We start from the raw sequence: 26,972 nt of genomic DNA, 5'->3' as shown, positions 1-26,972 counted from the left end.
CAAAATAGGGTTGTACCGGTATAAGATTTTCACGGTATGATAATCGTCTCAGAAAATATCACGGTTTCGCGGTTTCGTGGTATACGGTATTAAACTATCATTATTATTATAATCATCAGCTACTATGACCCTTAAATGAATAAAAAGAGATATGGTTTTTGGTTGAACATGGTTTATTGTAACAAACTTTTTTTTAATGAAAATAAAAAAAACTTATGGAATTATGAGTCTAACTTTTGGGGGAAAAATAAATAAAATAAAGCTGCGCATCTCCCATTTGAAAAAAATAAGGATATTACACAACAATAAATCAAACTGTCCTTCCTCTTTAACAGCATATATGGGAGATAGCAGCATGCATTTCTTTGCTTTTTTTCAGGTCAGGTTATGATGAAGGAATGTAAGTATGTTGAGATTTTCAGGGCTCAATCTTGACCGCTGAGGTGAGAGAATGTGTCCACTTGTACTAAACATCCTCTCTGAAGGTACACTCGTGGCAGGGACACAAAGATACTTTCTGGCCACATTTGCCAGAAGAGGCATTTCGTCAGCATGCATTTTCCACCATGCCAGTGGGTCAGTGTCCGCGCTGATGGTTGGAAGAGACTTGTACATCATCATTTCAGACAGCACCTTATCACTGACATTCTCATTTCCTGAGGTTGCCTTGTTCAGCCTAGATGAAGTGATTCGCTGTAGCAAACCAGATAGACTTTTTTCTTTCTTTTTAGTGGTGGTAGTACTGCTGCTTCCTGGTTCTGCCCAATTTTCTCCTCTTTGTGCTTGAGGATGTTCTCTATCCAAAGGAACTGCTGTTGCAAGATTCACAGCTTCTTCCACACATGCCTCAACTGTGTCATCCAGGTTTTTACAGAAGCTTCCCTTAAATCGGGCATCCACAAAGCTGGAGATTTGTAGCACTCGTTCCACCTGCTCTGTGTATCTCCCTTGCAAGTCTTCTCTCATTACTTGCTTCATCTGTCTGATGAGTAGATTGTCTTCAGCTTGCTCAGAGAGGATTTTGCTGCCAATGTGCTCCAGTACCGGTGTGAGTGAGGACAGTGTGACCCGTTTCTCCGATGCCAGGGCATCAGTGAGGTCATAGAGTGGCCGAAGGAGCTGATTGACATTCTCAAGAGTGGCAATGTCATTATCTTTTGGCATGAAATGCCATGTACTCCTGTCACTAGCCAGGACTGCACAGACAGCCTGCTGTTGCTCCAGGAACCTGGAGATCATCTCATAAGTTGATCCCCACCTTGTTACCACGTCGTGGATGAGGGTATGCTCAGGGAGTTCCAGGTCTGCCTGTTTTTTTTTAAATTCTCTCTTCCTTTTCCAACTCCGAGAAAATCCTTGAATCAAGTGTCGGCATACCCTGACAGCAGATTCAACCCTTTGGATCTTCAAGGCTTTGCTAATGGCCAGATTTAAATTGTGACCAAAACAAGTGAGCCAAACACAAGGGAACTCTGCAAAGGCCTTCTTCATATTTGTTGCATTGTCTGTGGTAATTCCGCACAGACTTTCTTTTGAAATCTTCCATTCCTGGAGCATATTTTCAAGCATCTCGGAGATGTTTTCTGAGGTGTGGTCTTCAGGAAAAAAATGAGACTCCAAACAGTGGCACTTAAGCTGCCAATCTGAGGAGATGTAGTGGACTGTAAAACTTATGAATGGCTCCGCACCTCCACTACTGCTGGTCCACAGGTCTGTGGTGGCTGAAATCCACACAGCTTCCTTGAGCTGTTCTTCAACACTGGCTCTTACCTCTTTGTACATGCGAGGGATTTCATTGGTGGAGAAGTATGTTTTTGATGGTACCTTGTACATTGGGACTGCCTTGTTCATCAGGTGGAGAAAGCCAGGTTTTTCCACTACTCTAAAGGGCATCATGTCTTTAGCAATGAAATAAGCTACAGCCTGATTCAGTTCTTTCGCTTGTTTGGATGTAGGATCTAACTTAATTCCTTTTGCAAATGACTGTGTGACAGTTGGTTGAGCTGGATCAGGAAGCGTCTTTGCAATGGTAGTTTGACCCTAAAGAATTAACAGAATTATAAACATGATTAGCATGTAAAAAATTAGCATGTTACTACATATAACCACATAATGAACCAACAACATGCATGTAAAAGGAACTGAAATGTGGCTATAACTTGGATGGGTTGTCTGATATAATTGGTCTGGATTCTATAATTCAATACAAAATATATTATTGAAAATGCAATCAGATGAAATGTAACAACTTTTGTTTCTCTACACGAGAGGTTTACTAAATTAAAACATGGGCAAAAAAGCTATACACAACAGTAATATATTTCAGTCATTACTTCTTCAGGCTAAACCAAACTTTTTTTTTTTGACAGGTTGTACTAAACACCTATGAGTTTTCAGTTAGTGTATTTGATGATTATTCTTTTAAATAAAATTATAAAATGATCATTAAGCGTTCTCTGAGAGTAGCTCTGGATATGTTCATGTGTTCACGTCTTCACATAGTGAGTGAGACAGCAGACGCTCTAAAAACCATGAGCATCATGCAGTGGCGGTTTTAGGCATGGGCGAACGGGGCAGCCGCCCGGGGCGGCACTTCTTCATGTCACGCGGGGGGCGGCACACGAACTTGGAGGAAAACAAAAATAATCTAAATAAAGCGGTTTTCTAGAGGATGAGCGAGCGGAGACGATAAGGGATGAAGTTGGGAGGGCGCCGGGAGGGATTCTATGGGGGGCGGCACACGAACCTGGAGGACAAAATAATCATCTGTGCCGCTGCGCGGGGGGGTAGTTGGTTAAGGCCACTTAAAATTAATAAATTGTTTTACATGGCCGCCCGCCTCAATTTTTTGGTGCCGCCTCGATTTTTTTTTATATTTAATATTTTTCAAAAAATCCTTGAAAAGCTTGAAAAATCTTGAATGTCAGCCTCGGATTTTTCAATTTGACGCTTCTCGGACAATGCTTTTTATCGTTTGTCAGATTGTGTGTGGGCCCACGGTATTAAAATCTTGGCAGGGCATCAATATACCGAGTAATATATATTACCTATTAACATTTCTAGTTTTAGTACATCTCTGTTGCCGTTCGTCTTTTCGCTAAAAATATAAAATATAAAATCCCCTACTCACCAATATTTTAGTTTGAATCATGTAAACAATTTATTAATTTTAAGTGGCCTAATGAGCGAGCGGCAGCCTTTTTGCGCTGTATATTCAGACGCACATCGCGATTTGATTTACTGCACAGCTATATTTTGATTTATTCATCCATCTATCTATCTATCAAATCGCACATTTTACGTGGCATCTGAATAATACTGTAATTGACTCCAATTACATGACTGGATTCCGGGATTCCCTCTGCATCACAGAAATAATACGGCTTTAAGTTATAAATGGAACTTACCTTTATCTTCACGGAGGGATGGTGTTCGCGAATATGGGAGAACATGTTCGATGTATTTCCTCCTTTTGCGGCCACTCTTCGTCCACATTTCTTGCAAACTGGGTATCCATCTTCAAGGACAACCCCACGATCATTTTTCGGATACCCAAAATATTCCCATACTGCAGATTTTATTTTTTTTTTCGGCGGGAGATAGAGATTACAATTTGCAGCCTCTGTATTGGACATTTTCGCCGCTGTGCAGGTATGGGTGGAGTCTAAGCAGTCAAGCGGAAAGAAGTTGCATATACGGGGCAGCGCTTGTGAGATCTGGTTTCTTTTTTTTTTTCAAAACCGCGGATAAGCAAATGTGCATGATATGATAATCGTACATGTCAATATCACGATAAACCGCCATACCGGTATACCGTTACAACCCTAGTACAAAATAACCCTACTCTTCTCCTCTCCCTCACACCATCCACGATTCTTTTCAAAGGTAAAGTGCAGGTTCATTTGTTTTATGTATTTTTACTTTATATTTCGTATTAATCATTTTCATATGAATATTTTTGGGTTGTGGAATGAATCATCTGAGTTTGTATTTCTAATGGGAAAATTTGATTTAATATACAGTATGAGTGCTTTGGATTACGAGCACGTTTCCGGAACGAATTATGCTTACAATCCAAGGTTTTACTGTATATTAAAAAATTGAACCCTGTAGTCGGTGCTGTGAGTAAAATCAAGACGAGAAAACAGAGAATAAAAACCATCTTTTCTGAAGTAATTCTCTGTGCGATATTTCCATAATATGGAGAACAGAGCTGAGATTGCAACATAATCAATATAATAAACCCTATAAAAATCACGTCTCAGCATTCCAATTAATTCCAAAATAATTCAAATAAACGCATATCCATATTACAAAGGTCAAACATGAAATGCAATGATTGAAACTGAAAAAAAAATCTGTTAAAATCCATTTAAAAGTTTATTAGTAAAAAGCAAAGACAAGATATGGTTATTTGTGCAGAACATTTCACATGGATGCGATTGAAAGTATTTTACAGAGATCAAATAATATAGAACAGCATTTTACAGCGAGAATAACATGTGAACTCAACCCAGCAGGTTCCCTGTTGCCTATGGGGATTGAACCAGGAACTTTCGCGGTGTAAGGTGACAGCGTAAACCACTGCACCACCATGCCACTGTACTGAGCACTTGTAACATTTACGTAACTTGTGCTTTTATTCTGTCTGCTATTCATTGCCAAGCCAACTCCCTGGCTGTATTTATGGTCACAGTACAGTGGTACCTCAGAACTCGAACTTAATCTGTCCAGAACTCCAGATCGAATCCTAAAAAATTCAAGTTCTGATTAAATGTATTAATGGTTTATTATTATGGTACCACTGTATTGCCTTTTCTAGCAATTACATCTTTGCATTTTTTATACAGCCCCATCAGCAGTGTTTGTTTATATATAAAAACACCGCTCTCCTTTTACACGCTTTCCGACTCATTTGATCGATCTATTGTTCGTCCATTCATCTGGGCTTCTTAAATATCTCGGGTGTGCGCACTAAGTGAGACTATTCAAGTCTGTCTTGCATGAGACTTGATTAATTAAAGCTGAACTGCGTTAGTGGAACAACATGACGCTAAGTTTAGAGATGCCGCTAGTTTGAGTCTGACTTTTTCCAGAAAGTCTGCCTTTCTTTAGCTACTTTCATGGAATACCCCCTTGGTGCTAACAGTTGCCACATACCCAAAGACCTTCCTTCCTACATGCTTGCATGCAAGGTGCACTATTCTTACTATTGTGACACGTATTATCACAACTCGAGGGGTACGAAGTGGGGAAGCAGGAGTCCAAGGAGTCGGGGAAACATATGATTTATGAGGGGAGAATAAAATCAGGAACATGGAGCAAAACGCAGGACTCGAAACAGCTGGTAACATGGGGATTCCACACGGGGTAAATGTGTGGCACATAAGAGGATTGGTACGATCGGGGCATGACACATATATCACGATAATATCACATTAGGGTAATTATGACGGCATACACAAATAATTTGTCTTTTTCAACTCAATCATTATTGTTTCTTGTTATTGCAAATGTGAGGAATTCATTAATGACTTTCTATCTGGTGATAGCTATAAAAGGTGGTGGTTAATAGTTGTTCAGCTCACCATTATTTGACCAGATTAGGAAAATTAGCAATGTAGCTTTTTTGATCGTGTGTGTCTGGACAAGAGAGAAAAGCAAATATGTATCTGAAAAATCACACACAATGGAAGGTACATCCATATCCAAAGGGTGAATGCAATTTCCTCTACACAAGGTACATGTTTGCAATGTTGTCATCACATGATGCAAATATTGGAGAAAATCATCTGCTGAGCCAGTGCTTAAACAGACTCCTAATCAATTCATGTTGTGTAGGCTGCTCTGTTAATGAGTTTCCATGGCATTAAATTAGCTGTTGTTTTCTTAGGCTTAAAATGAAACAGCTTTTTGAGCCACAGATGTCAATAAATATCGAAATCTGATGGTTTCTGAATGAGACCTTCACTTTGGTGAGCTATTCAGCTCAGGGTCATATTAGACAATCTGCAATGAAGGTGGAAGAGTTTGATGAAAAAACACCATGATTGATCTCAAACCAAAGAGACCAAGCTTTTGTTTATACTGACTCTGTGGTAGGAATAGAAGGTATGGAACTGGAAAGCATTTTTTCACATTTATATTTATTTATATTTCTCTGGCACTCTTAAGCAAACCAGTTTTTAAATCATTAGAGTTAGAGTATTATCTAAAATACAGTTAAAACCATTATTTTTAAACTGTGAATGGCTTGCTTGAACTATTTGCAAAGGATGTTTAGCTCAGACACAAGGAATGTATATTCTGCAGTATCACACCCAACAACAGACATCAGCCTCACCCTCATAGGTCTCAGTCCTTTGCAGGGCAGATGAAGAAGGCAGACTGAATGACATGTTGATACCACCTAAATATTGTAAACTCCTGCTCTTGATCCATGAAAAACAAGTAGCAAGAGTTAGCATTTTCTCAGGATTTAATCAAAAGCAGGGTTTGGCCATCTGTATATGAATCAGAAGATAACATTTCATGAGCAATACTGAGTACTGTGCACCTTAGAGCTTATGACAGCTAAACTACTTGTCTACAATACCAACAGCAACCAGTGTCTTTTTCCTCCTACTGGCTATTTTTTTCACTATGATAAGGTGGTACTTCTCTATCAAGCATACAAACCTCAGAGCGCTTCATTGAACACCTCATTCTTTAAAAAGACAGTTTCTTTTTAATCCCTGTCATATGCATGTTAACTTAAAAGACATTGACTGCTTCCATGTATGGGGCGCCGTTTGTCAAGGTACTAAACATTTTTGTACTTGTCATTTAGTGCAATTTTATGACATTTAGCTAGAAGTCAATGGTTTTGTAGATCATCAGATTTTTTTGCTGTGTAGATTATTTTCTAAATTGTTTATCATATGTCTATATATAAATATTAAATATAAATGTTAAATATAAACGTTAAATGTAAATATTAAATATGAATTTTAAATGTAAAACTTAAATGTAAATATAAATGCTCAATATGAATGTTTAATGTTAACATATCTAAATGTTAAATGTAAAACCTAAATGTAAATGTAAATGTTAAATGTAGACTCATGTTGCGAACATATGCAAATTCCCCACGCCCATCTGCATAGAAATGGGTGGTAACGACGAAAGCGCTCTAAGTGGAAAAGGTCTGGCTGAAGAACGTGCACTTTTAGCCATCTGCACGCTCAGCCACTGACGTCAGGTGCACGCTCAGCCACAACAGGAAGTGCATGGGAATGAAGCGCTAACTTAGTTCTTGAGGCCAATGTGAACGGTATGTTAAGTTTTATTATTTGTATTACTGTATTATATTGTTACAGGTTTATTTCATGGCATACAATATTGCAATGTAAATATTTTGATGTAGTGCGTTAACCTTTTTTCTCTGCTGACTGGAGTGAATTTTTTTAGTTAAGGCAATTACTAGCCAGTTAGCTCACGTTATCTTACCATAAAATAGACACATTTCTACTTTTACAGAGCTTTTTATGGAGTTATATTGTGAATGTCTTAGTTTCCAGGTTATAGTTTTTAGTTGTTCATGTGGTCTTGAGGAGAACGTTTCTCGGTCTCCTTATGGCGAGGCAAGACAATTTATAAAAACGACATTTCAAAAAGTTAAACCAAGACAAAAAAGCAAAATATAAATGAAAAAAACTTTTAAAAATTGCTTAGAAAATGTAAAATATCTGTTTGAAAGTGCAGTATGTCATCCCCCGCTCGTCCGCTCCTCCCGTGTGCCACGCCTTCTCGTTAAACTCCTGTGGAATCCTGATTTCACCAGCTGTTTCGAGTTGTTTTCATTAGTCCAATGTATTTAAGACTACGTTAGGTATGTTTTCCCCAGTTCGGTCATTGACGTCCGTCTTGCGTTTGTTCGATGTTCCTGTCTTGTCTCCCTTATAATAAACCCTCGTTCAACCGATCTCACGCCGTCTGTGCTGCTTCTCCGGCAAAAGGCATGACACAGTAAACGTCCAGCTAAAAATCAGACACAGTTAGAGGATTTATATTTATATACAATGTTTTTATTGGTTCGTTTTGTTTAGTTTTTTAGGCTGTTATATCTTATCTGAAAAAAAACAAACAATTAATTCCTGATGTCGTGTCCAATGTTTTTTTTTCCATCAAGCTTTTAATAAGCCCTTAACAGGCCACAACAGGAAGTTTGTTTATGAGTTTCCATCCATCCATCCATTATCTACCGCTTTTCCGGGTCAGGTCGCGGTGGCAGGAGTCTAAGCAGGGAAACCGAGACTCTCAATGCGGAGGAGCAGCGGCTCTACTCTGAGTCCCTCCCGAATGACCGAGCTTCTCACCCTATCTCTAAGGGAAAGCCCAGCCACCCTGTGGAGGAAACCCATTTTGGCCACTTGTATTTGCAACCCCGTTCTTTCGGTCACTATCCACAGTTCATGACCATAGGTGAGGGTAGGAACGTAGATCGACTGGTAAATCGAGAACTTTGCCTTTTGGCTCAGGTCCTTCTTCACCATGACAGACCGATGCAGTGCCCGCATCACTGCTGATGCCGCACCGATCCGCCTGTCGATCTCCCACTCCATCCTTCCCTCACTCGTGAACAAGACCCGAGATACTTAAACTCCTCCACTTGGGGAAGGACCTCCTCCCCGACCCGAAGAGAGCACTCCATCCTTTTCCGGCTGAGGACGATGGATTTGGAGGTGCTGATTTTCATCCCAGCTGCTTCACACTCGGCTGCGAACTGCTCCAGTGAGAGCCGAAGGTCACGGTCAAATGAGGCCAACAGAACGACATCATCTGCAAAAAGCAGAGCCCTAATCCTGAGGTCACCAAACCAGACACCCTCAACGCCCTGGCTGTGCCTAGAAATTCTGTCCATTAAAGTTATGAACAGAATCGGTGACAAAGGGCAGCTCTGGCAGAGTCCAACCCTCACCAGAAAGGAATCCGACTTACTGCCGACAATGTGGACCAAGCTCTGACATCGGTTGTACAGGGACCAAACAGCCCTTATAAGGTAGCCCAGCACCCCATACACCCAGAGCATTCCCCACAGGATTCCCCAAGGGACGCGGTCAAATGCCTTCTCCAATTCCACAAAGCACATGTGGACTGGTTGAGCAAATTCCCACGCACCCTTTTAATCCGTTCAGAACTCCGGATCGAATCTTAAAAAGTTTGAGTTCTGATCAAATTTTCCCTATAAGAAATTATGGAAAACCAATGAATTGGTTCCCAGCCCCAAAAAATGACACCTAAATATGTTTTTTTTTAGTATTTAAACACAAAATGAACCGAATAAAACAAAAAGAGCATATACTGTACTCAACACATCTAAGCACATTTATCAAAACAGTAATTTGTAAAGTAAGAAAATAAATGTATCCAAACAATGTGTAAAGTTTCAGTTTGTTTCCCCAGTCCGGTCATTGTATTGTCCGTCTGCATTTGCCTGCCTTACCTGTAATTAAACCCCATATTCCCCGATACCCTGACGTCTGCGCCTTTGTCTCCGTTCTGTCCCCGCTCGGCACGACAATATTTTTATAATTAAATGTATTAATGGTTTATTATTAATATTAAAATGATGCTATCGCAGCGAATGCGAGGCTGAGACTGAAGCTTTACCCTTTGTTTCCGCTGAGAGACATGCCGCGTACAAGTTATCTTAGGTCAGCGTTCATGGTTTGACTTCTGAGTTTCAGATCGAGCTCTAGGTAATTTTTTTTCAAACTGGTTGCTTCGACTTTTAAGTAATTTGAGTTCTAATGAGTTCGAGAACTGAGGTACTACTCTGTATGTGTGTGTGTGTGTGTGTGTGTGTGTGTGTGTATATATATATATATATATATATACACACACACACACACACCGCATTTATGTGTGTGTGTGAATAAAGAGTAAAGTGGAATTTTTAAAAAAATAGTACAATTCTGTGTTATTAATAATCTTATATATCAGAACTGTAATACACTTCACATATGTCATGAGGTACCAAACTGTGCTTAAAATTAACCAGGACTAGGCTAAATCTACTTAAATTAATCCAAACTAAACAACTGACTTTCTGAGATCCATCCAACATAATTAAATGCAAGTCTTGTAACAAAAATGATGTAATGACGTTAATTGTTGAACTCAAATCTGATCTTGACCCAGGACTTGGGGGGCGCAGGGAAAAGTCAAGAGGCTCAAACGAATCCAGCAGCAGCCAGCAACAACATGCAGCAGCATCTAGTCTCCTGCAGTAGCATTAGTCAGCATCCTGCAGTCTTTAATCCAGGCAGCAGGCTAAGAGGGAAAAGGATGACCATTCATGAGAAACTTGCCATAGAGTTCCATGAACGTAAATTACAATATTTAAAAGAGGAACATGAAGTCAAAATGAAAATTCTTCATCTTGAGTTGTCTATGAAAGAGAGAGAGACATAAAGCAGCAGCAGTGTCCATTTTCTTTAGAACCAAACCTCAGTTAAATAAATAATTTTCTGAATTTTTTTGCCTGTCTATGCCAATCATTTATGTATCACTCAAGGCACATTTATGAGAAGTGCTGCAAAGCAAAAGCATCTCTGTAAGCAAGTCCATTTCTGCCATTGGCTAGCTCAGCGATGGGGACATTGCGGTCATCATCATCTTCAATATCAGGGTCTGGGTAGCCATGCTGTTTAAGAAAATTATGAAGCACTGTTGTTGCAATAATAGCAATGCAGCACCTCCTAGGTTCAAACTGCAATATATTTCAGAGACACTGGAAATGATTCTTCCATACACCAAACATGTGCTCTGTTAGCCCTCTGGTGAGCATGTGAGTTTGGTTATAGTGCTATTGCTCTGGTCGACTGGATGGAGATAAGGGGTGAACAAGAAGTTTGTCTAATGCATACCCACTGTCACCAAGTTGGATTCCAGAGTGTTGTCTTGCTTCAAACTGAGCGTACAAAGAGGAGTTGTGGAAAATCCTTGAGTCATGAGTAGGAGTAGGAGTACTCCTTGTACATTTATTGAAAATCAGTTTTTACGATTTCTGAAGTCCTCAGCATCTGCTGTAGAGGGACACTTGATGGGAATGTGGCAGCCATCAATACAACCAATGACTCCAGGGAACTTCCCATATTCATAGAAATCTACCTTGTAGGTGGCCTGTTCAGCAGCATTTGGGAACTTGATGAAATCCTTTTTCAGTTCACATATAGCACTGCAGACTTTGTGTACTATTTTTCACACTGTTGATTCACCTACACCACACAAATCCCCAGTTTTACGATAGAAGGTTCCACATGCCAAAAACCTTAAGGTAATTAATATTTGTAAGGAAGGAGAAATAGGGGTGCCCCTGACTAAGTCACCTGAAAGCTTGGGCTGCAGCAAGCCAATTATTTCTGTTCCTTCGACATACGGAAATGGTCAAGAAAATGTAAATCATCAAAATCATTCAGTGGGTTGCTCCTGTCTTTCAGCAAACTTCTTTCTGTTCTTGGTGGTGGTCTCTGATCTTTGTTGAAATAGTCGAGCTAATCCATTTTCTGCTGCTGTGGACATGAGCCTTGAGGCAAACAGCTTTTAATCTGAGGTTAAACCTGCTTGTGGTTTAATTTAAGACTTAATTTAGATCTGGATTAGGTCTGATCCTACTTCTAGAAATCTGATTGTTTAAATCAAGTCTAGTGCAAGTCTGAGACTATTTTAATCCATGTGTGAGAAAGCCACTTCAATAAATCCAGGTTTAAAATTACATTTAGTCTACGACTAGGCTTAATCCCTGTATGGGAAACTGGCCCTTAGAGTCTACATTTAACATTTATATTTAACATTTATATTTACATTTATGTTTTACATTTAACATTTATATTTAACATTTAACATTTACATTTAATATTTATATATAGACATACCATTTATATTTACATATGATAAACAATTTTGAAAATGATCTACACAGAAAAAAAATCTGATGATCCACAACACCATTGACTTCTAGCTAAATGTCATAAAATTGCACTAAACGTTGTACAAAAATGTTTAGTACCTTTACAAATGGCGCCCCATATTCATGGTATCACATTTTCAAAGGTGTGTTTTTATCCAGAGAAGTTTAAGTTTCTAAAGGCATTAATTATAGGGTTTAATGTACATTAGCACCCCTGTGGTTATATGGGAGAATCAAGGATTTGAAAAAGCTACAGTTGGTAAGATTATTCTGCATTGTTAATACCTGCTTGGTTAATAATCTCACATTGTATGGTAACACCATTGCTTTTAAAGGCTCATTTCTCTTTATAGATCTTATCTATTGTGGTTACTGCTCCAGTACAAGTTAGAATGCACAAAAGCCTCAGTATCTGCACTCCTAGAAATGTTGGCTGACAGCTGGTATAATAATGCAATTGGCTTGGGTAAGCTGACCCTGATTGCCATACTAGGGTTCTATAGTTATTTTCCTGAGGATGATGGTATACAGGGTAGAATGGGAACTGTTCCCAGGTGAAGAACTATACACTGCAGCCGTGGTACATTTACTCAGGGATACTTCTAGGTTTGTTTTTCACATTGTGTGTGTTGTATATAGAATTTCATCTTAATTTTTGTGCATGCTCTTTTTAGTGTACTTCTATCTATCAGTCATGGTACATATGTCTCAATACCGAATTTATTAAAGAATCGGAGAAAGACGGAATTTAATTATAATGCTAAAATCCTAATTTTTGTGTCTTGATGTGCATGTGTGTTTTAATAAGTATGACTGACAAGAGTAGAAATGTTAGGTCATGGTATTTACTCTGAACCTGCAGCTAATGGAAATGTATTTTGTGTAAGGATGTTAAATTCCTTTTTGAAGTTAGCTATGGGAATTGCTGACCATTATTATTAGAGTAAAGTTATATAACAGCTGCAGCTGTCAAAAGGACTGGAAAAGAGACAAAATTAATATCGTTCGGGTGGTGCAAAGCACCCAGCTAGAAATGCGCTGCTAAATATTTTGATGTAAAATAAGAACTGTTTATTGAGTGCAGGGTCGTAGTGATTCTGCCCCAGGGAAGCACAGTATAATGGAATATCAGTCTTCTGTGGTGCAATAGTAAAGATGAATAGAAATGTATTAATCCTGCCATCGTGCATCAAGCACCACGTGCCTGCACCGGTCGGCCGCTGCATTGAGACATATATTTCAACCCCTGTATTAGCTTAGTCATTTCATCTTGTCTGTATTAGCTTAGTCATTTCATCTTGTTTGTTTGACTCATCTGCCGGCCCCTGGAGGATGGGCTCCCCCTTTGGGTCTGGTTCCTCCCAAGGTTTCTTCCTCTTAGGGAGTTTTTCCTTGCCACCATTGCCTTTGGCTTACTCAATGGGGGGTCCTTACGAGGCAGAAATGTAAAGCGCATTGAGACAATGTAATGTTGTGATAATGCGCTATATAAATAAAATTGAATTGAATTGAATTGAACATGTAAAAATGGCCCAATAAGAAAAGTGTCGATAAAGTTTTATATTATGCTTATTTGTTTTTTCTAACTATAGCTTCACACACACTTCTAACTACTATAGCTTCTAACTAAGAATCACACCATCTGAAGGAAAATAATCTGCATCTGCTATCTTTGATCAATTCTATTGATGTGTAAACACTTTAGATGAATATGAAGTACTCATTTTCTCTACCACTGTTTCATTCTCTCATCCTCTCATTCTGTCCTTCATATCTTTGATGTACACTGTCTTTGTGATGAGGTTAAACATGATAACAAGTGAGGCAGATTGAAGGAAATAAGAAAACAACATGGGTCTGATGGTGATTCTGTGGCTGGCAGAGAGTGAGCTAGAATTATATTGTCTAAACTTTCATTTCAAGGACTGCAAAAGAACAGGGTGTAATAGTAATCAAATCTCTGTCTTTATTATTATAACCCATAAACAGAGTAGATAAGCAGAGGACGCTTACTGAAATTTCAGGCTTTTGTAATGCAAAACCAGAAATCAAGTTAGATTGTGTAATTCTTCCATGCTAAATGTGACATTGCAACCATCAAAATTTAAGAGAAAAACAAATACATAATTAGAAGGACAAAATTTTTTATTAAAAAATGGATAAAACGTCCAACATAACACAATGTAACTCAATTTTTGTTCCTGGCTTCCAAGGGTTATATTTCAACTGCTTATGTCTAAAGCCTATCGAAAAATGACTACATTCAGCACAAACTTTGATTTTATGACCACAGCCCAGAAAAATGTATTTATTGTGACAAAACAAGGGAATTTTTATATTTGCGTTCATGTGGTCTGAATAAAAAAAAAAAACACTTGCATGATAAATAGACAAAGACAGTCAAAAATCACTCAAAAAGGTTCAGAAATGAGTAGGTTTTCTAGATTTGCGAGTGTACTGCAAATCGCTTTCTCGAAGAAGCCCCCAAATGTAGTCCCCCATCATGTTTTCGTTATACTGTCCTTGGTAACGACGTTCAAAGTTCAATATATCTTGATGAAAGCGCTCGCCTTGCTCCTCTGAGTAAGCTCCCATGTTCTCCTTGAATTTGTCAAGATGAGCGTCAAGGATATGGACTTTGAGAGACATTCTGCAACCCATTTTGGCGTAATTCTTTATAAGAGTCTGAACCAACTGCACATAGTTCTCAGCCTTGTGATTTCCCAGGAAGCCATGAACAACTGCAACGAAACTGTTCCAAGCCATTTTCTCCGTCCTGTTTAGCAGCTTGGCGAACTCGTCACATTGTATGATCTTCTTGATCTGCGGATACCAGCCTTGACTTTTGCCTCGGACAGCTTTGGAAAAAGATCTTGGAGGTACTTGAAAGCTGCTGACTCCTTGTCAAGAGCAGTGACAAATTGCTTGATGAGGCCTAACTTGATGTGCAGTGGCGGCATCAGCACCTTCTGAGATTCTATCAGCGGCTCCCACTTGACGTTGCTCTTCCCCACAGAGAACTCGGTCCGTTGTGGCCAGTCCTTTCTGTGATAGTGCGCCTTAGTGTCACGGCTGTCCCAGAGGCAATGGAAACAAGGAAATTTCGTGATACCGCCTTGAAGGCCCATCAGGAATGACACCATTTTGAAGTCTCCGATGACCTCCCATCCATAATCGTAATACTTCAAGGCACTCAGCAACATCTTGACACTGGTGTAGTCCTCTTTGAGATGCACAGAGTGAGCCATAGGGAGAGACGGGTAGTTGTTTCCATTGTGAAGCAGCACGGCTTTGAGGCTCTGGGATGAACTGTCTATGAATAGGCGCCATTCACTCGGGTTACAAGTAACTACGATTCATTATTCTCTTACTCAGCAATAACATAAACCGAAATGTTGGTTCGAGTCACCTGTGCTTTTATACTTGTATGACTACTATTGGACAATCCAAGAACATTCTAGAAAGTTCTAAAAGTTTCTTGAAAGTTCTAGATAATTCTGGACACTTCTAGCAGTTCAAGAATATTCTAGAAGACTACTCAGTATTAATGCAAATCGAGAATTTTCTCGAAAACAGACGAATTTCAAAATATTATTATCCTTATAATATCAAAGTTTTTGTGGAACAATAGCTATTTTCTGTTTGTTTTAGGCATAACGGGTTAGGAAAACACACTTTGTACCGAGGAACAAAATAAAAGTAAAAATTTGTTACATAGTGTAATTTATCCTGTTTCTTGCCTTTATTTCACAAAACCTGCCATTTCAGTGCATGTAGATGTTTTACATCCACTGTAGCTGCACAGGTGCTTGTGTGGGTCATGTTCTCCTACTAGCAAGCTGAAATGTAGACCGTGGTTACTGTCTCTGTGAGCTGAATCTGACTGTGTGTGCCTTGGGCTGTTGGCCAGAACAAAACATATATCTCAATATCCTGCACAACCTTTACTTACCAGCAGTTTTCCCTGGTACAGAAAACATTCCTCTTTTGTAACAGGTAGCTCCAGTATCATTCTACGTAGTGAAATCTAGAACTCCTCCATCTTCACAAATTCACAGTTTTATAGTTATCATAAGAAGAATGATTTAACAATCCAAAGCATTAGTGGTGTTTTTGGTATACCATGGTATTTCATTTGAAAATACCCAAACAACCCTCCTAAGGCCCCTAGCAAATTTTATCGGGAAATAGCAGAATAGCATTGCTTTTTGAAATTAATATATGATTGTCAAAGTATACTGTCTGAACGGTATGATGGTATTAAAAATTAGATACTGCCCAAGGCTAATACTCGTTGAGGGTGGAGGGGTGTAATTTGCCAAAAGGGTGGGCTGGGGTGTATCGGTAAAGCGTCTTGCTGGCTGCTTTTACCACCATTTTACTATGAAACATCAAATTTCCAAGTCACTGCAGATCATTCACGGGTGTGAGGGAGCTGCTGTCAGATGCGGGATGTCTGTGCTCAAGCAGACCTAGCAAAAGTGCAATAGTCCACTAATAATGCTACATCACACTCAGACAAAATTAAAGCAAATACAGTATATTGTGATCAACAAAGTATATATAATACAGATTTTGAGCATAAAAGGTAGTAACATTTAAAGAATTAATACTCCACTTTTGGTCATTGATCCACACCGCCAAAAACTATTCAGGTGCTTGCAGTTACACATATTGTTGTATTGTACTCCCATGAAAATAGCAAATCAGTCACATTTGAGAGTCTATACACAAGTTGACTCTGTCCCATTCATCATCTGGCCCTTACTGACGGTCAGAATCTGTGGTGGACACCCACTGGGACTTCTCATTGTCAAACGGATATCAAACACAGAGTGGGCGAGGAGAGAAATGCGAGGCACAGAACACATACTCATTTCAGTGTGGGTGAGTGTGTGTTCGTGTCTATAGAGTAGAAACTGTTAATTACATATTTGAAGTTTGCCTTTGTCAAATAGTACTCTAATTGCAAGCTTGAATCTGGTGGGTGGAAACTGTTAGAATGAGCTTGTTTATTTGAACGTAAGCACATCTCTGGCATTTCAGCTAAGTGGGCTTGATGAGACCATGCTCATAAACAAACAACTGCATGTTCATGTCAGAGGCCGGCCCTGCTTGTATGCAGTTTGTACTTATAGTGACTTTCATGATTGTGTTGGGGGCACAACATGAACTAAATTATTTGGAACTCTGGCCTAATACTTGGGTAGGAGGTTCATGTCCTCAAGAAACAGCAAAGTCCAGGCAATGTATAATTGCACTACACATGAAACACCAGCGGAGGGAATTTCCAATCCTAATAATGTTGAATTTATAAAAACACTTTATCCAATATTCTATATGTTTGGTAAATATATTTGGATTATTTGTATTTAATACATTCTATTATTATCTCATTATTGTTTTTGTCATTCATAGATGTCAGATGGTCTTTGATTGGGACAACTGGTCTGATCGAGAGAGATCATGTGATACAGGGCTTTTCTGGGAATCATTAGTATACTTAATATTAACAAAGATTGTATTGGATAGGGACTGACAGTACACGGCGAAACCACAGGAAAGAAAAAACTGTCATTTCAGAAGTAACTGGAAAAATAGTCAAACAAACAACATGGTGACAGGAAAGTAATGGCAGTCGACGTGACAATGATTTATCGTGACCAGCTGTAGTCAGGTCCACAATATGTCCAAGAATCATGATACAGCACTGCATGTACATTTACTTTTATTTAGTACTGTAGATGATTTTTTAAACACAGTCGAAAAAGGGAGTGTGCAGCAGAAAAAATCTGTCTTCTGTACTGTTCTGGAAATTGTTTCGATTCACAAAATCCAACGTAGACCAGTCTACTGTTATTAGCAAACTTGCAAAGATTCCATTTGTTCATCAGATAGCATCACAACCAGTTTTATTTATTTATTACTATTTGTTTGTTTTTGTTGCAAACTTGAGCTCAAAAGTGCAGAGTTATTGGACCGAAATGTTCATTTGTACTTGAAACTTTAGTATTAAAAAAATTAAAAAGCATTTTCTTTTATATATACGGTATTTTACATCCCTTAATAATTAATTAAACTTAATATTATAATGCTACAGGCAGTGTTCCTTGTGAGGATAGAATTGCTGGTTATGTGGTTAAACGGTCAATTAATATCACTACATACAGAGTGCGAATTACCCCTCCATAAATGGGGGGTACTGCCTTCATAACACTTCTATGACCATTATGGTCTGCTACCACATCAATACGAATAGTTGCCTCCAGGATAAATGTTAAGAGTGCAAGATGCACTAGGGGTGTTTACTAATGTATGCAACATACGGTCATGGTACGGACATGCGACAAAATGAGAATAAATACAGAAAATCTCATTATCCTTATCCCTATCCAAAACAATTTGGGTTTGATAACTCCCAGGAATTATCCTAGAAGTAGTATACTACAGTCATTGACAAAAGTCTTGTCACATAAGGACATAGTAACTTAAAAAGGCATATAACTTTATTTCTAATCAATCAATTGTTACAATGAATGGATCAATTTAATGCCAAGGGCTTTCACATTAATAACTGGGTGCAAAATGAAACAGTCAAAAAGTGTCCTGATGTTCACAGCTTGTTAAAATCCAAAACACCTGTTTTTGCAAGGACAAAAGTCTTGTCATGTCTTTTAATTATTCAACCAATCACAAATTAGAGGTTCACCTGTGACAAATATTGTAATGAACATAATCCCAGGTGTGTATAAACAGAACCCCAGCACACCAGACCTTCACTTGAAGTGCAGCCTGGCTTCTGACAACATGCCAAAGATTCAACCACAGACCAAGTCTGCTGCTGAGGTGGCAGACATCCTTAATGTATCCAAACATCAAGTGGAGAGGATTAAAAAAAGATATAAAGAAACTGGTGATGTTCATGACAAGCCCAGGTCAGGCAGACCCCGTAAGACAACTCTTTGAGAGGACCGTTTGTTGCTTCGAAAGTCCAGGGCCAACCCTTTTTCAACTGCAGCAGAGCTACATCAGAACTGGTCACCAGAAACCGCTATGTCTACAAGAACAGTTTCTCGAATTCTCGCACATAGTGGTCTCCATGGTCAAATTAGTGCTCAGAAACCAGCATTAACAAGAACACAACAAGAAAAGCATGTTGAATTTGCCAAGGCCCACAGTTTGCAGCGAGGATGGACAGAGGCAAAGTGGCAGAAGGATGATTTTTCTGACGAATCATCCATTGAACTACATACCAAATGCCACAAATACTGCAGGAGACCTGTTGGAACCCGCATGAACTCAAAATTCACCCAGAAAACAGTCAAGTTTGGTGGAGGAAAAATCATGGTTTGGGGTTACATCCATGGGGGTGTTCGAGAGATCTGCAGAGTGGATGGCAACATCAACAGCCTGAAGTATCAAGATATTCTTGCTGCCCATTACATTCCAAACCATAAGAGAGGGCAAATTCTGCAGAAGGATGGCGCTCCTTCTCATACTTCAGCCTCCACATTGAAGTTCCTGAAACTGAAGAGGATCAAGGTGCTCCAGGATTGGCCAGCCCAGTCACCAGACATGAACATTATTGAGCATGTCTGAGGTAAGATGAAGGAGGAGGCTTGGAAGACGAAACCAAAGAATCTAGACGAACCCTGGGAGTCCTGCAAAACTGCTTTTTTTGCCATTCCTGATGACTTCATCAACAAGTTATTTCAGTCATTGCCAAGACGTATGGATGTGGTCCTTCAAGCTCATGGGAGTCATACACATTATAAATTTTTTTTCCAAGGCACCATGACTTTATGTTCTGATGTTATTGTAGCATGTTTGTGTATTCTAAATGAAATATATATATATAATTTCTACATTATTTTTGCATATGACAAGACTTTTGTCCAGGCAAAAGTTGACCTTTCTGTCCTAATTACATGACAAAACTCAATGAATGATGCAAAACTTTATTTTGGTATAATAAGCATAATCTAGAGGGCTTTGCCTTTTCTCATAAGCCATTTCTGATTCCAACTGATTAACTACAGGTCAAGTCTCGAGAAATGTTCCTACAACTTGGTTAAGCGACAAGACTTTTGTCAGGCACTGTACTAGTAAAAGTAATAAGCCTATACATTTACAAACAGCCTGGTCTGGTCCAGCAGTCTGGTGTTATTCCTGCCCTCTCAGTCCCCCCAGCTCCAATAGCTCAAATAAATAAAGCCTATTATGCTAATATCTGCCTTGATGATACAGTAGATCAAAAAAGCACAGCCTAATTTCTAACTCACCTCTTGGTCCTGCGCGCTGTCATCATCCTGCCATCTTCCTGCTGCCTGCTCACTGTCCTGCACACTGTCCTCATCCTGCCATCTTCCTGCTGCCTGCTCACTGTCCTCATCCTGCCATCTTCCTGCTCACTGTCCTGCACACCACCAAATAAGCCTGGTTTAAATAGAGAACTTAGCTTATCTTGCTAGTTCACATAACTAACGTTGACTGTACCGGTGTTCTGTCGAGTTGAGCTACTTTGTCGAGGTAAGCAATTGTTAGGGCTATCGATTAGCACTACGATAGCTTACCTCGACAAAGTAGCTCAACTCGACAGAACACCGGCCTCAGAAGGACAATGGTAAGTAATTCAACTTATAAAGAAGTCAGCTTGCATTAGTAGATGAAACACTTAAACGAATAAATGAAGGTTGTAAAATAACACATTTTCAACAGGCTAGACTTCTGCTGGCTACTTACATTTACCAATGCACGACAAACAGTACCATGACAGACGAACACAATGAACAGGTCACTCAATGAGAATGAATGACGCAACCGACTGGCTGCTTCTAGCGCCGAGGCGGTTAAAATGGTACGGTCCACATTAGGGGTGTTAAGGTTTTTTTTTACAACAACAGAAAAATGTTAAGAAAACTGCTATTTTTGTGTCTTTGGGGGGGTCTGGGTCTTGATCAGGGGGTACAGTACCTCCAGTAATTCGAACCATGACTACATACATCATACATTCCAGTTTTGTTGGTTTGTAAATAAACAAACAAAAAAAAGTGATGATCTATATCATGAGAACATTGCGAAATGACATTTTGGCCATATAATACACCCCTATTGAAAGCATCTAAGTATAGGGTGAATTAGGCTGTAACAGTTTGGTTTTGTCCTGGTTTCTAGGGACTGGAAAAAAACACAATACAGTCCAATTTGTGATTATTACAGGGAATGAGGAACTGATATAGTTTATCAATATAGACAACCATGGTTACCTGACCACCTATTAAAATGGACCATTTCATCTCTGCTTCTTCCTGGCCACTGGGTATTATGCTGCCCTGTTAGATGCCTACATGCATCAATTAAGAGAGATTACAGCATGTACCACCTGAATCACTGGCTCTTTCTCCCATTATTGGGTCATTCACCTGGCTACACATGGCAGCAAGGCCAGCCTCTCAACTGCATAATAATAAGGTCAATATTTTCTTTCCAGAGGGTGAATTTTGATTTCTGCTGTGTCATTGTAGGACAGCAACTCCCCCATCATTTATTAAAAATGGTAACGGGACATATTAATAGGAAAGAGTAGTCGGAAGGTATTTTCATAAAATAGCACATAAATGGAGCAGGATTCTTATAGTGAATGTTTAATAGAGTTCTGGAAAGCCTTTTGTAAAGAGGCAGCTAGTAAGAGCAGACAAAAATGAAAGAAGTCAAGAAACTCCCTAGCACAGTGGTTCCCAAACTTTCTCTGCAGGGCCCCCCTCTTCTAGATACAGTAGGAACATTATTGAACCCCCCCCCCCCCCCCATTCAAACTACACAGGTTCAGATTCAAACTTTATTTGAAATACAACTCCCTTTTCTAATTGAGCGAAACAAATGCAATTACAAAATACAAATGGTGCAATATCACCACTGTGGGAGAAAAAAGAGCAATCAATTAAGAATAGAAGTCCAGCATAAGTTTGAAATTATGCAAATACAGATTTAACGTTCCCGTTAATATTCATTGGCGTACACAAATTAAAGCTTGTTTTACGATTACCGCATTTTGTTTTTAATTATAACCGCAGGTTTCAGCCTATACTATAGCACAAAACAACACTAAATCATACCCATTAATTGATAGTCTCCCTGCACTTTATGTAGAAAATTTTTAACATCGTTTTTCATGATATGGTTAGATTTTTTTTGTCCGGTGCTGCAAAACGTTGTCACGCGTCACCATGTCACATGGTACATAAACCTTGCAAGAGCAAGACGACTTAAGACGGATCGTACAGCACCTCTCAGCCGGCTGAACAAACTGGAACAGCCTCCGTGATGACATAACTTTGCCCTTATTGGCTGAAGAACGTGACGTTTTATGACGTTTGTATCCCAGGAAGTTCCGATGCGTAATCTGCTATTTCTTGAGAAGGGTCCAGCTGCAGACGCCTGTAGAGTGGAGCTCCACCGGAAATACGTCACCTCCACAGGAAACACGTGGCCTCAACTATGTGTCACAGCGAATAAACCTTAACCCTAACCCTAATCGGAGCTCCACTTTACGTCCTTAAAGATCACGTGTTTCCTGTGGAGGTGACGTATTTCCGGTGGAGCTCCACTCTACAGGCGTCTGCAGCTAGACCCTCTTGTATTTCTCTGGAATATCACGTAAAGCAGTGAGAACTGGTTTTCAGTTAATTTACCTGGTAAAATAAAGTTTAAATAAATTACATAAATGCTCTAATAGTACACGTAAGGTAGTGGTTTATATATTGTAAGTTAGTGTAATGTTGCGCTGCTTTATTTGTTTAATCGTCAAGTCTGTGAAGAGATTATTTTGCCCCTGAGGCTATTCCATTGTTCCATTATTCAATTTTAAAAGAACTTAAGTATTTTACTCGTACTGAATGTAGGCTCAAAGAACACCAAGAAATGTGTAAAACAAGGAACTATTTATTTATGAGGCTTTATTTCCTAATATAGACATTAAATTGAACACCTCAATGTTTCAAAATGGCAGAAGAAGAAAATAGAACAAAAAGTCAGTCTCAGTCAAACTCAAATGTTCAAAAAAAAAAGGTAAAACAAAAAAAAAACTAATAAAAAAACAAATTCAGAGCTGACTTTAATGGTGTTTTAAGGGCAATTCTTAAGGGCAATTCTTAAGGGCATTTCAAGCAAAAATGGAGCACTCATATTAATAAAATAATGACTTGAATTACACCCTGATAATTATCAATATCGTTTGATATGATCATGATAAAAATATTTTTGCTATATCGCACAGCCTTAATGGATGCTACCACAGTGGCTTTGCTAACTAGCTAATAACTAGTAACCCATAGGAAGCAAGCTGAACAGTCGTTTGAGCAGACAGTAATATCTGATGACACACAAAGTCTTTAAGTGTCAAGTCTTGTTAACTACATGGAAGCTATATTATCAGCAAGAAGGTCTTTACCTAGTTACCATAGTTTTGGTAGTGAGTCGGCTAGATAGTCAGCTAACTGATGGAAACGTTTAACCAGCAGCAAAACAACCACAAACAACCATGCGGGTACCACAGTAAAATCTTTGTGCAGTAATTGACAGTCAATATTGTGTCTAGCAGAAACATTAACAAACAAAATAATAAATAATAGATAGCACTGTTATTACACTGGGACACTAAAGATTTTTAACTTAATGACATAACAGGTACTACAACGATTCCGTTCTGCGAGTTCGCTTTGGCTTCTGCTTTAAGACGTGTTGGACAAGGGCGTGGCTTTCGCGGTACGAATGGGCCGGGTTGGATGTGGGCGGGGTTGGATGTCCAACCCCGCCCTCCTGCAGACTGCAGCCAGACATACTTGAAGAAATTAGCCGTGGTAGATAAAGATCCTGACTTGTCGCACGCAATCACAATGTAGCGAGTAACGGTAAGCGTCCGTTCAAATGTAGTGGATTAAAGAGTACATATATTCAGTCACAAATGTAGTGGAGTAGAGAGTAAAAGTACAAAGTAGCCAAAAAAATACTTAAGTACAGTAACGAAGTCCATTTACTCAAGTACTTTACACCACTGGTAAACTATGAATTACATTTAAGTACAAAGAATGACTGTAGAGATATTTGAGGGGAAACAGGCAAATTATCTTCCTCTAATGCTAAATTGCCTGTTTGTTCCATAAAGTAGGCAAATTTAAGTTTTTTTTGTAATAGTCACGATACTGTGTGGGTCAGTTGTTACATATGTGCCATTCAGGCAGTCATATCTATAGTCCTCTTGATGCTTTTGCCAAACCCCCTACTCAGAAGAGCTGCAACATGCCCTGTTCAGTTACACATGAGGGCCAATGGCTGTTTTCACACCCTCTACACAAAACCAGTGCCTAGTATCATTCCCCCTATATAGGACTAATGCCCTTGGCTACACCCCCAATTCAAGACCAATGCCTTTTGTCCCACCGCCTACACAGAGATGACGCCTTTATACCCCCTACACAAAACTAATTCCCACTACCGTGCCTCTGATGTAGAACAAATGCCCTTTGCTACACCCCTAATACAAAGCCAATGTTTTTTGTCCCACCCCCTACATAGAGATAATGGCTATTATCATGCTTCCACTATAGGACTAATTCAATTTTACCATGACTCCACTAAAGAACTAATCCCATTTTATCATGCATCCACCGTAGGACAAATCCCCTTCACCATGCCCCACTATAGGACTAATCCTCTTTATCATGTACCAACTATAAGGTGGAAATTAGTGGGAGAACATTTCAAACTGGATTTAAGGAAGCACTTCTTTACACAGCGTGTAGTCAGAGTATGGAATAGTCTTCCTGATAACGTAGTGCAAGCTGAATCCTTGGGTTCCTTTAAATCAGAGCTAGATAAGATTTTAAGAACTCTGAGCTATTAGTTAAGTTCTCCCCAAGCGAGCTCGATGGGCCGAATGGCCTCCTCTCGTTTGTATAGTTCTTATGTTCTTATGACTGACCACATTAGATCGTCCACCCACTATTGATTAATCCCCTCATGTAACACCTCCACAATAGGACTAATCCCCCGTACCTTGCCTTCACCAAATGACTAACCCTCTTTTATCATGCCTGCACTATAGGACTAATCCTCTTTTATCATGCGTCTGCTGTAGGACTATTCCGCTTCTGTCATTCCTCCACTATAGGACTAATCCCCATTTTCAAGCCTTCTATATAGGATTAATGCATTTGCCATGCTCCTGATGACTTGTATCTCTAGTTGTTTCCTGCCACAATCTGCCATCCACCTTCAGCTAAACCTCCAGGTCACGTGCTGCCCCCTTCGAGATCTTGGGCCCACGCCCTCATTCTGACAGAAGCTGTTCTTGCTGCAGGTGCTCCATCCCTTTAGTTGCACTTTTTTGTTCCCCTGAAAGTGCTCCCTGGTGATATGGCAGAGGACCCTGCAGTGGAAGAGTTTAATTCTCATTACTATTGAAAGAATTGCTTACCGCAATCTGTTGCAAAAACACCATCTGTTGTATCACTCCAAGGACTTTGCTTGCTTATTAAGCAGAATTATACAAATGATTTTGATTCCTCTGATGTTGTTCTTTTTTTCCACCACTCGCAACTGTGCATAACAGTTTTTATGGTTGTCCCCCAGCGGGGTTTATGTTGTGCTGAATTATTACATCTTTGTAGATAGCGTAGCTGCTAATGTGGTTAACCCTCACGACACCTGTCTTGTCCTCTGCTGTCCTTGCTGTGCCTTTAACCTGCAGCTCAATGATGACATGCTCATGTGTCCTCCTCTTCATTCCACCTTGCCGGAGTGAGTGTTGTTTCTCACGGGCGACGGTGGTATCAGTCCCCAAGCGCTTATTGCTCAGGGCCATGCTGAGCTGTGTCATGCTCAGGTTATTATTCTGGAGCTGGCATGCCATCCTGCACCAAGCTGAGCTGTGCTGTTCCATCTGCTCCATGCTGCCGTGCGGAAAGTGCAGTTCTGCTGGTGCTTATTATTCATCGCTGTGCTGAGCTGAGCTGGGCTGTGCTGTGCTGTGTTGAGCTGAGCTGAGCTGAGCTGAGCCGGGCTGGGCTGAGTTGCACTGTGTGTAGCTGGGCTGTGCAGAGCTGGGCTGTGCAGAGCAGAGCTGGGCTAAGCTATGCTGGGCTGGGCTGTGCTAAGCTGGGCTGTGTTGAGCTTGGCTGTGCTGAGCTGGGCTGTACTTCGTTGCATGCCGGTATGATGAACCGGGCCATCCACTTCCCTGAGTTCCTATGTGCCGTGAGTTCTCTAGCCCCTGGACCTTGGACCATGAGGCCCATTTACCTTGCTAGATGTATTACACTGTAAACTTTGTGTTTCCAGGTGGGAGCGAGTCCTCTTGGGAGAAGGAGAAGCTCCAGTCTCCCCCCACCAGCAGCACCCAGCTTGGCCAGTCCTCTTCCCAGCTTGGCCCACTGCAGCAGAACCATCTGCTTACTAATCGTGAGTCCAATACCGCAGTACTCCTGTCGTCTTCTTTGTCATAGGTTCCTCTCTTGAGCTCTAGTCCCGTCTTGCTCTATAACACCACACCTCTCTCTCTCTCTCCTCTCCTCCATTTCTGGCTTTCGTTTACTGGCCTCACTGAACATTGTGTCACAGAACAGCTGAAGGGCTGCTCTCTGAAATGTAGAGTCCTGCTTCCTTCCTGCGCTCAGCCTTCAGCTGCTGGCCTTTCTTTGGTCGTCCACCGTAGGTCTTAAATCTGAAGCATCCACCTGCTGCATTTAGCAGCCATTGTGAAAGCCTCATCAGTTTTATTAACTTCATCCACACAAATGACATTAATGACCTACGGTCTTCATTGCCTGCTAATGTGGCAGCATTTTGGTTGCCTTGAGGCATGTAATCAGTATATAATAGGGCATATAATAGCCCTGAAGTATGTAAGGATATAACAGACTGGGGAAAAAAAATTATTTATATGCGAATTCTGATGTAAAGCTGTGAAATGCACTGGTATTTAGCACAAAAAATGACGTTTTAATCTACAGGGTATACTAAC

General features: G+C 39.9%; 1 protein-coding gene across 4 annotated transcripts in view; it reads left to right on the top strand.

The window, feature by feature from the left end:
- Window positions 1-26,972, top strand: part of LOC111835855 (dachshund homolog 2-like) — a 155,613-nt gene that overhangs the window by 112,612 nt on the left and 16,029 nt on the right. For all 4 annotated transcript variants that reach the window (XM_023796570.2, XM_023796569.2, XM_072717127.1 and 1 more), the window contains exon 4: window positions 26,291-26,410. In XM_023796570.2, the coding sequence (XP_023652338.2) occupies window positions 26,291-26,410 (120 nt within the window). The remainder of the gene's footprint in view (window positions 1-26,290; window positions 26,411-26,972) is intronic.

The sequence above is a fragment of the Paramormyrops kingsleyae genome, chromosome 10, assembly GCF_048594095.1.
Source record: "Paramormyrops kingsleyae isolate MSU_618 chromosome 10, PKINGS_0.4, whole genome shotgun sequence".
NCBI lineage: Eukaryota > Metazoa > Chordata > Actinopteri > Osteoglossiformes > Mormyridae > Paramormyrops > Paramormyrops kingsleyae.
Note: the sequence above shows the minus strand (reverse complement) of the source record. Positions and strands in the feature narration are given on the sequence as shown.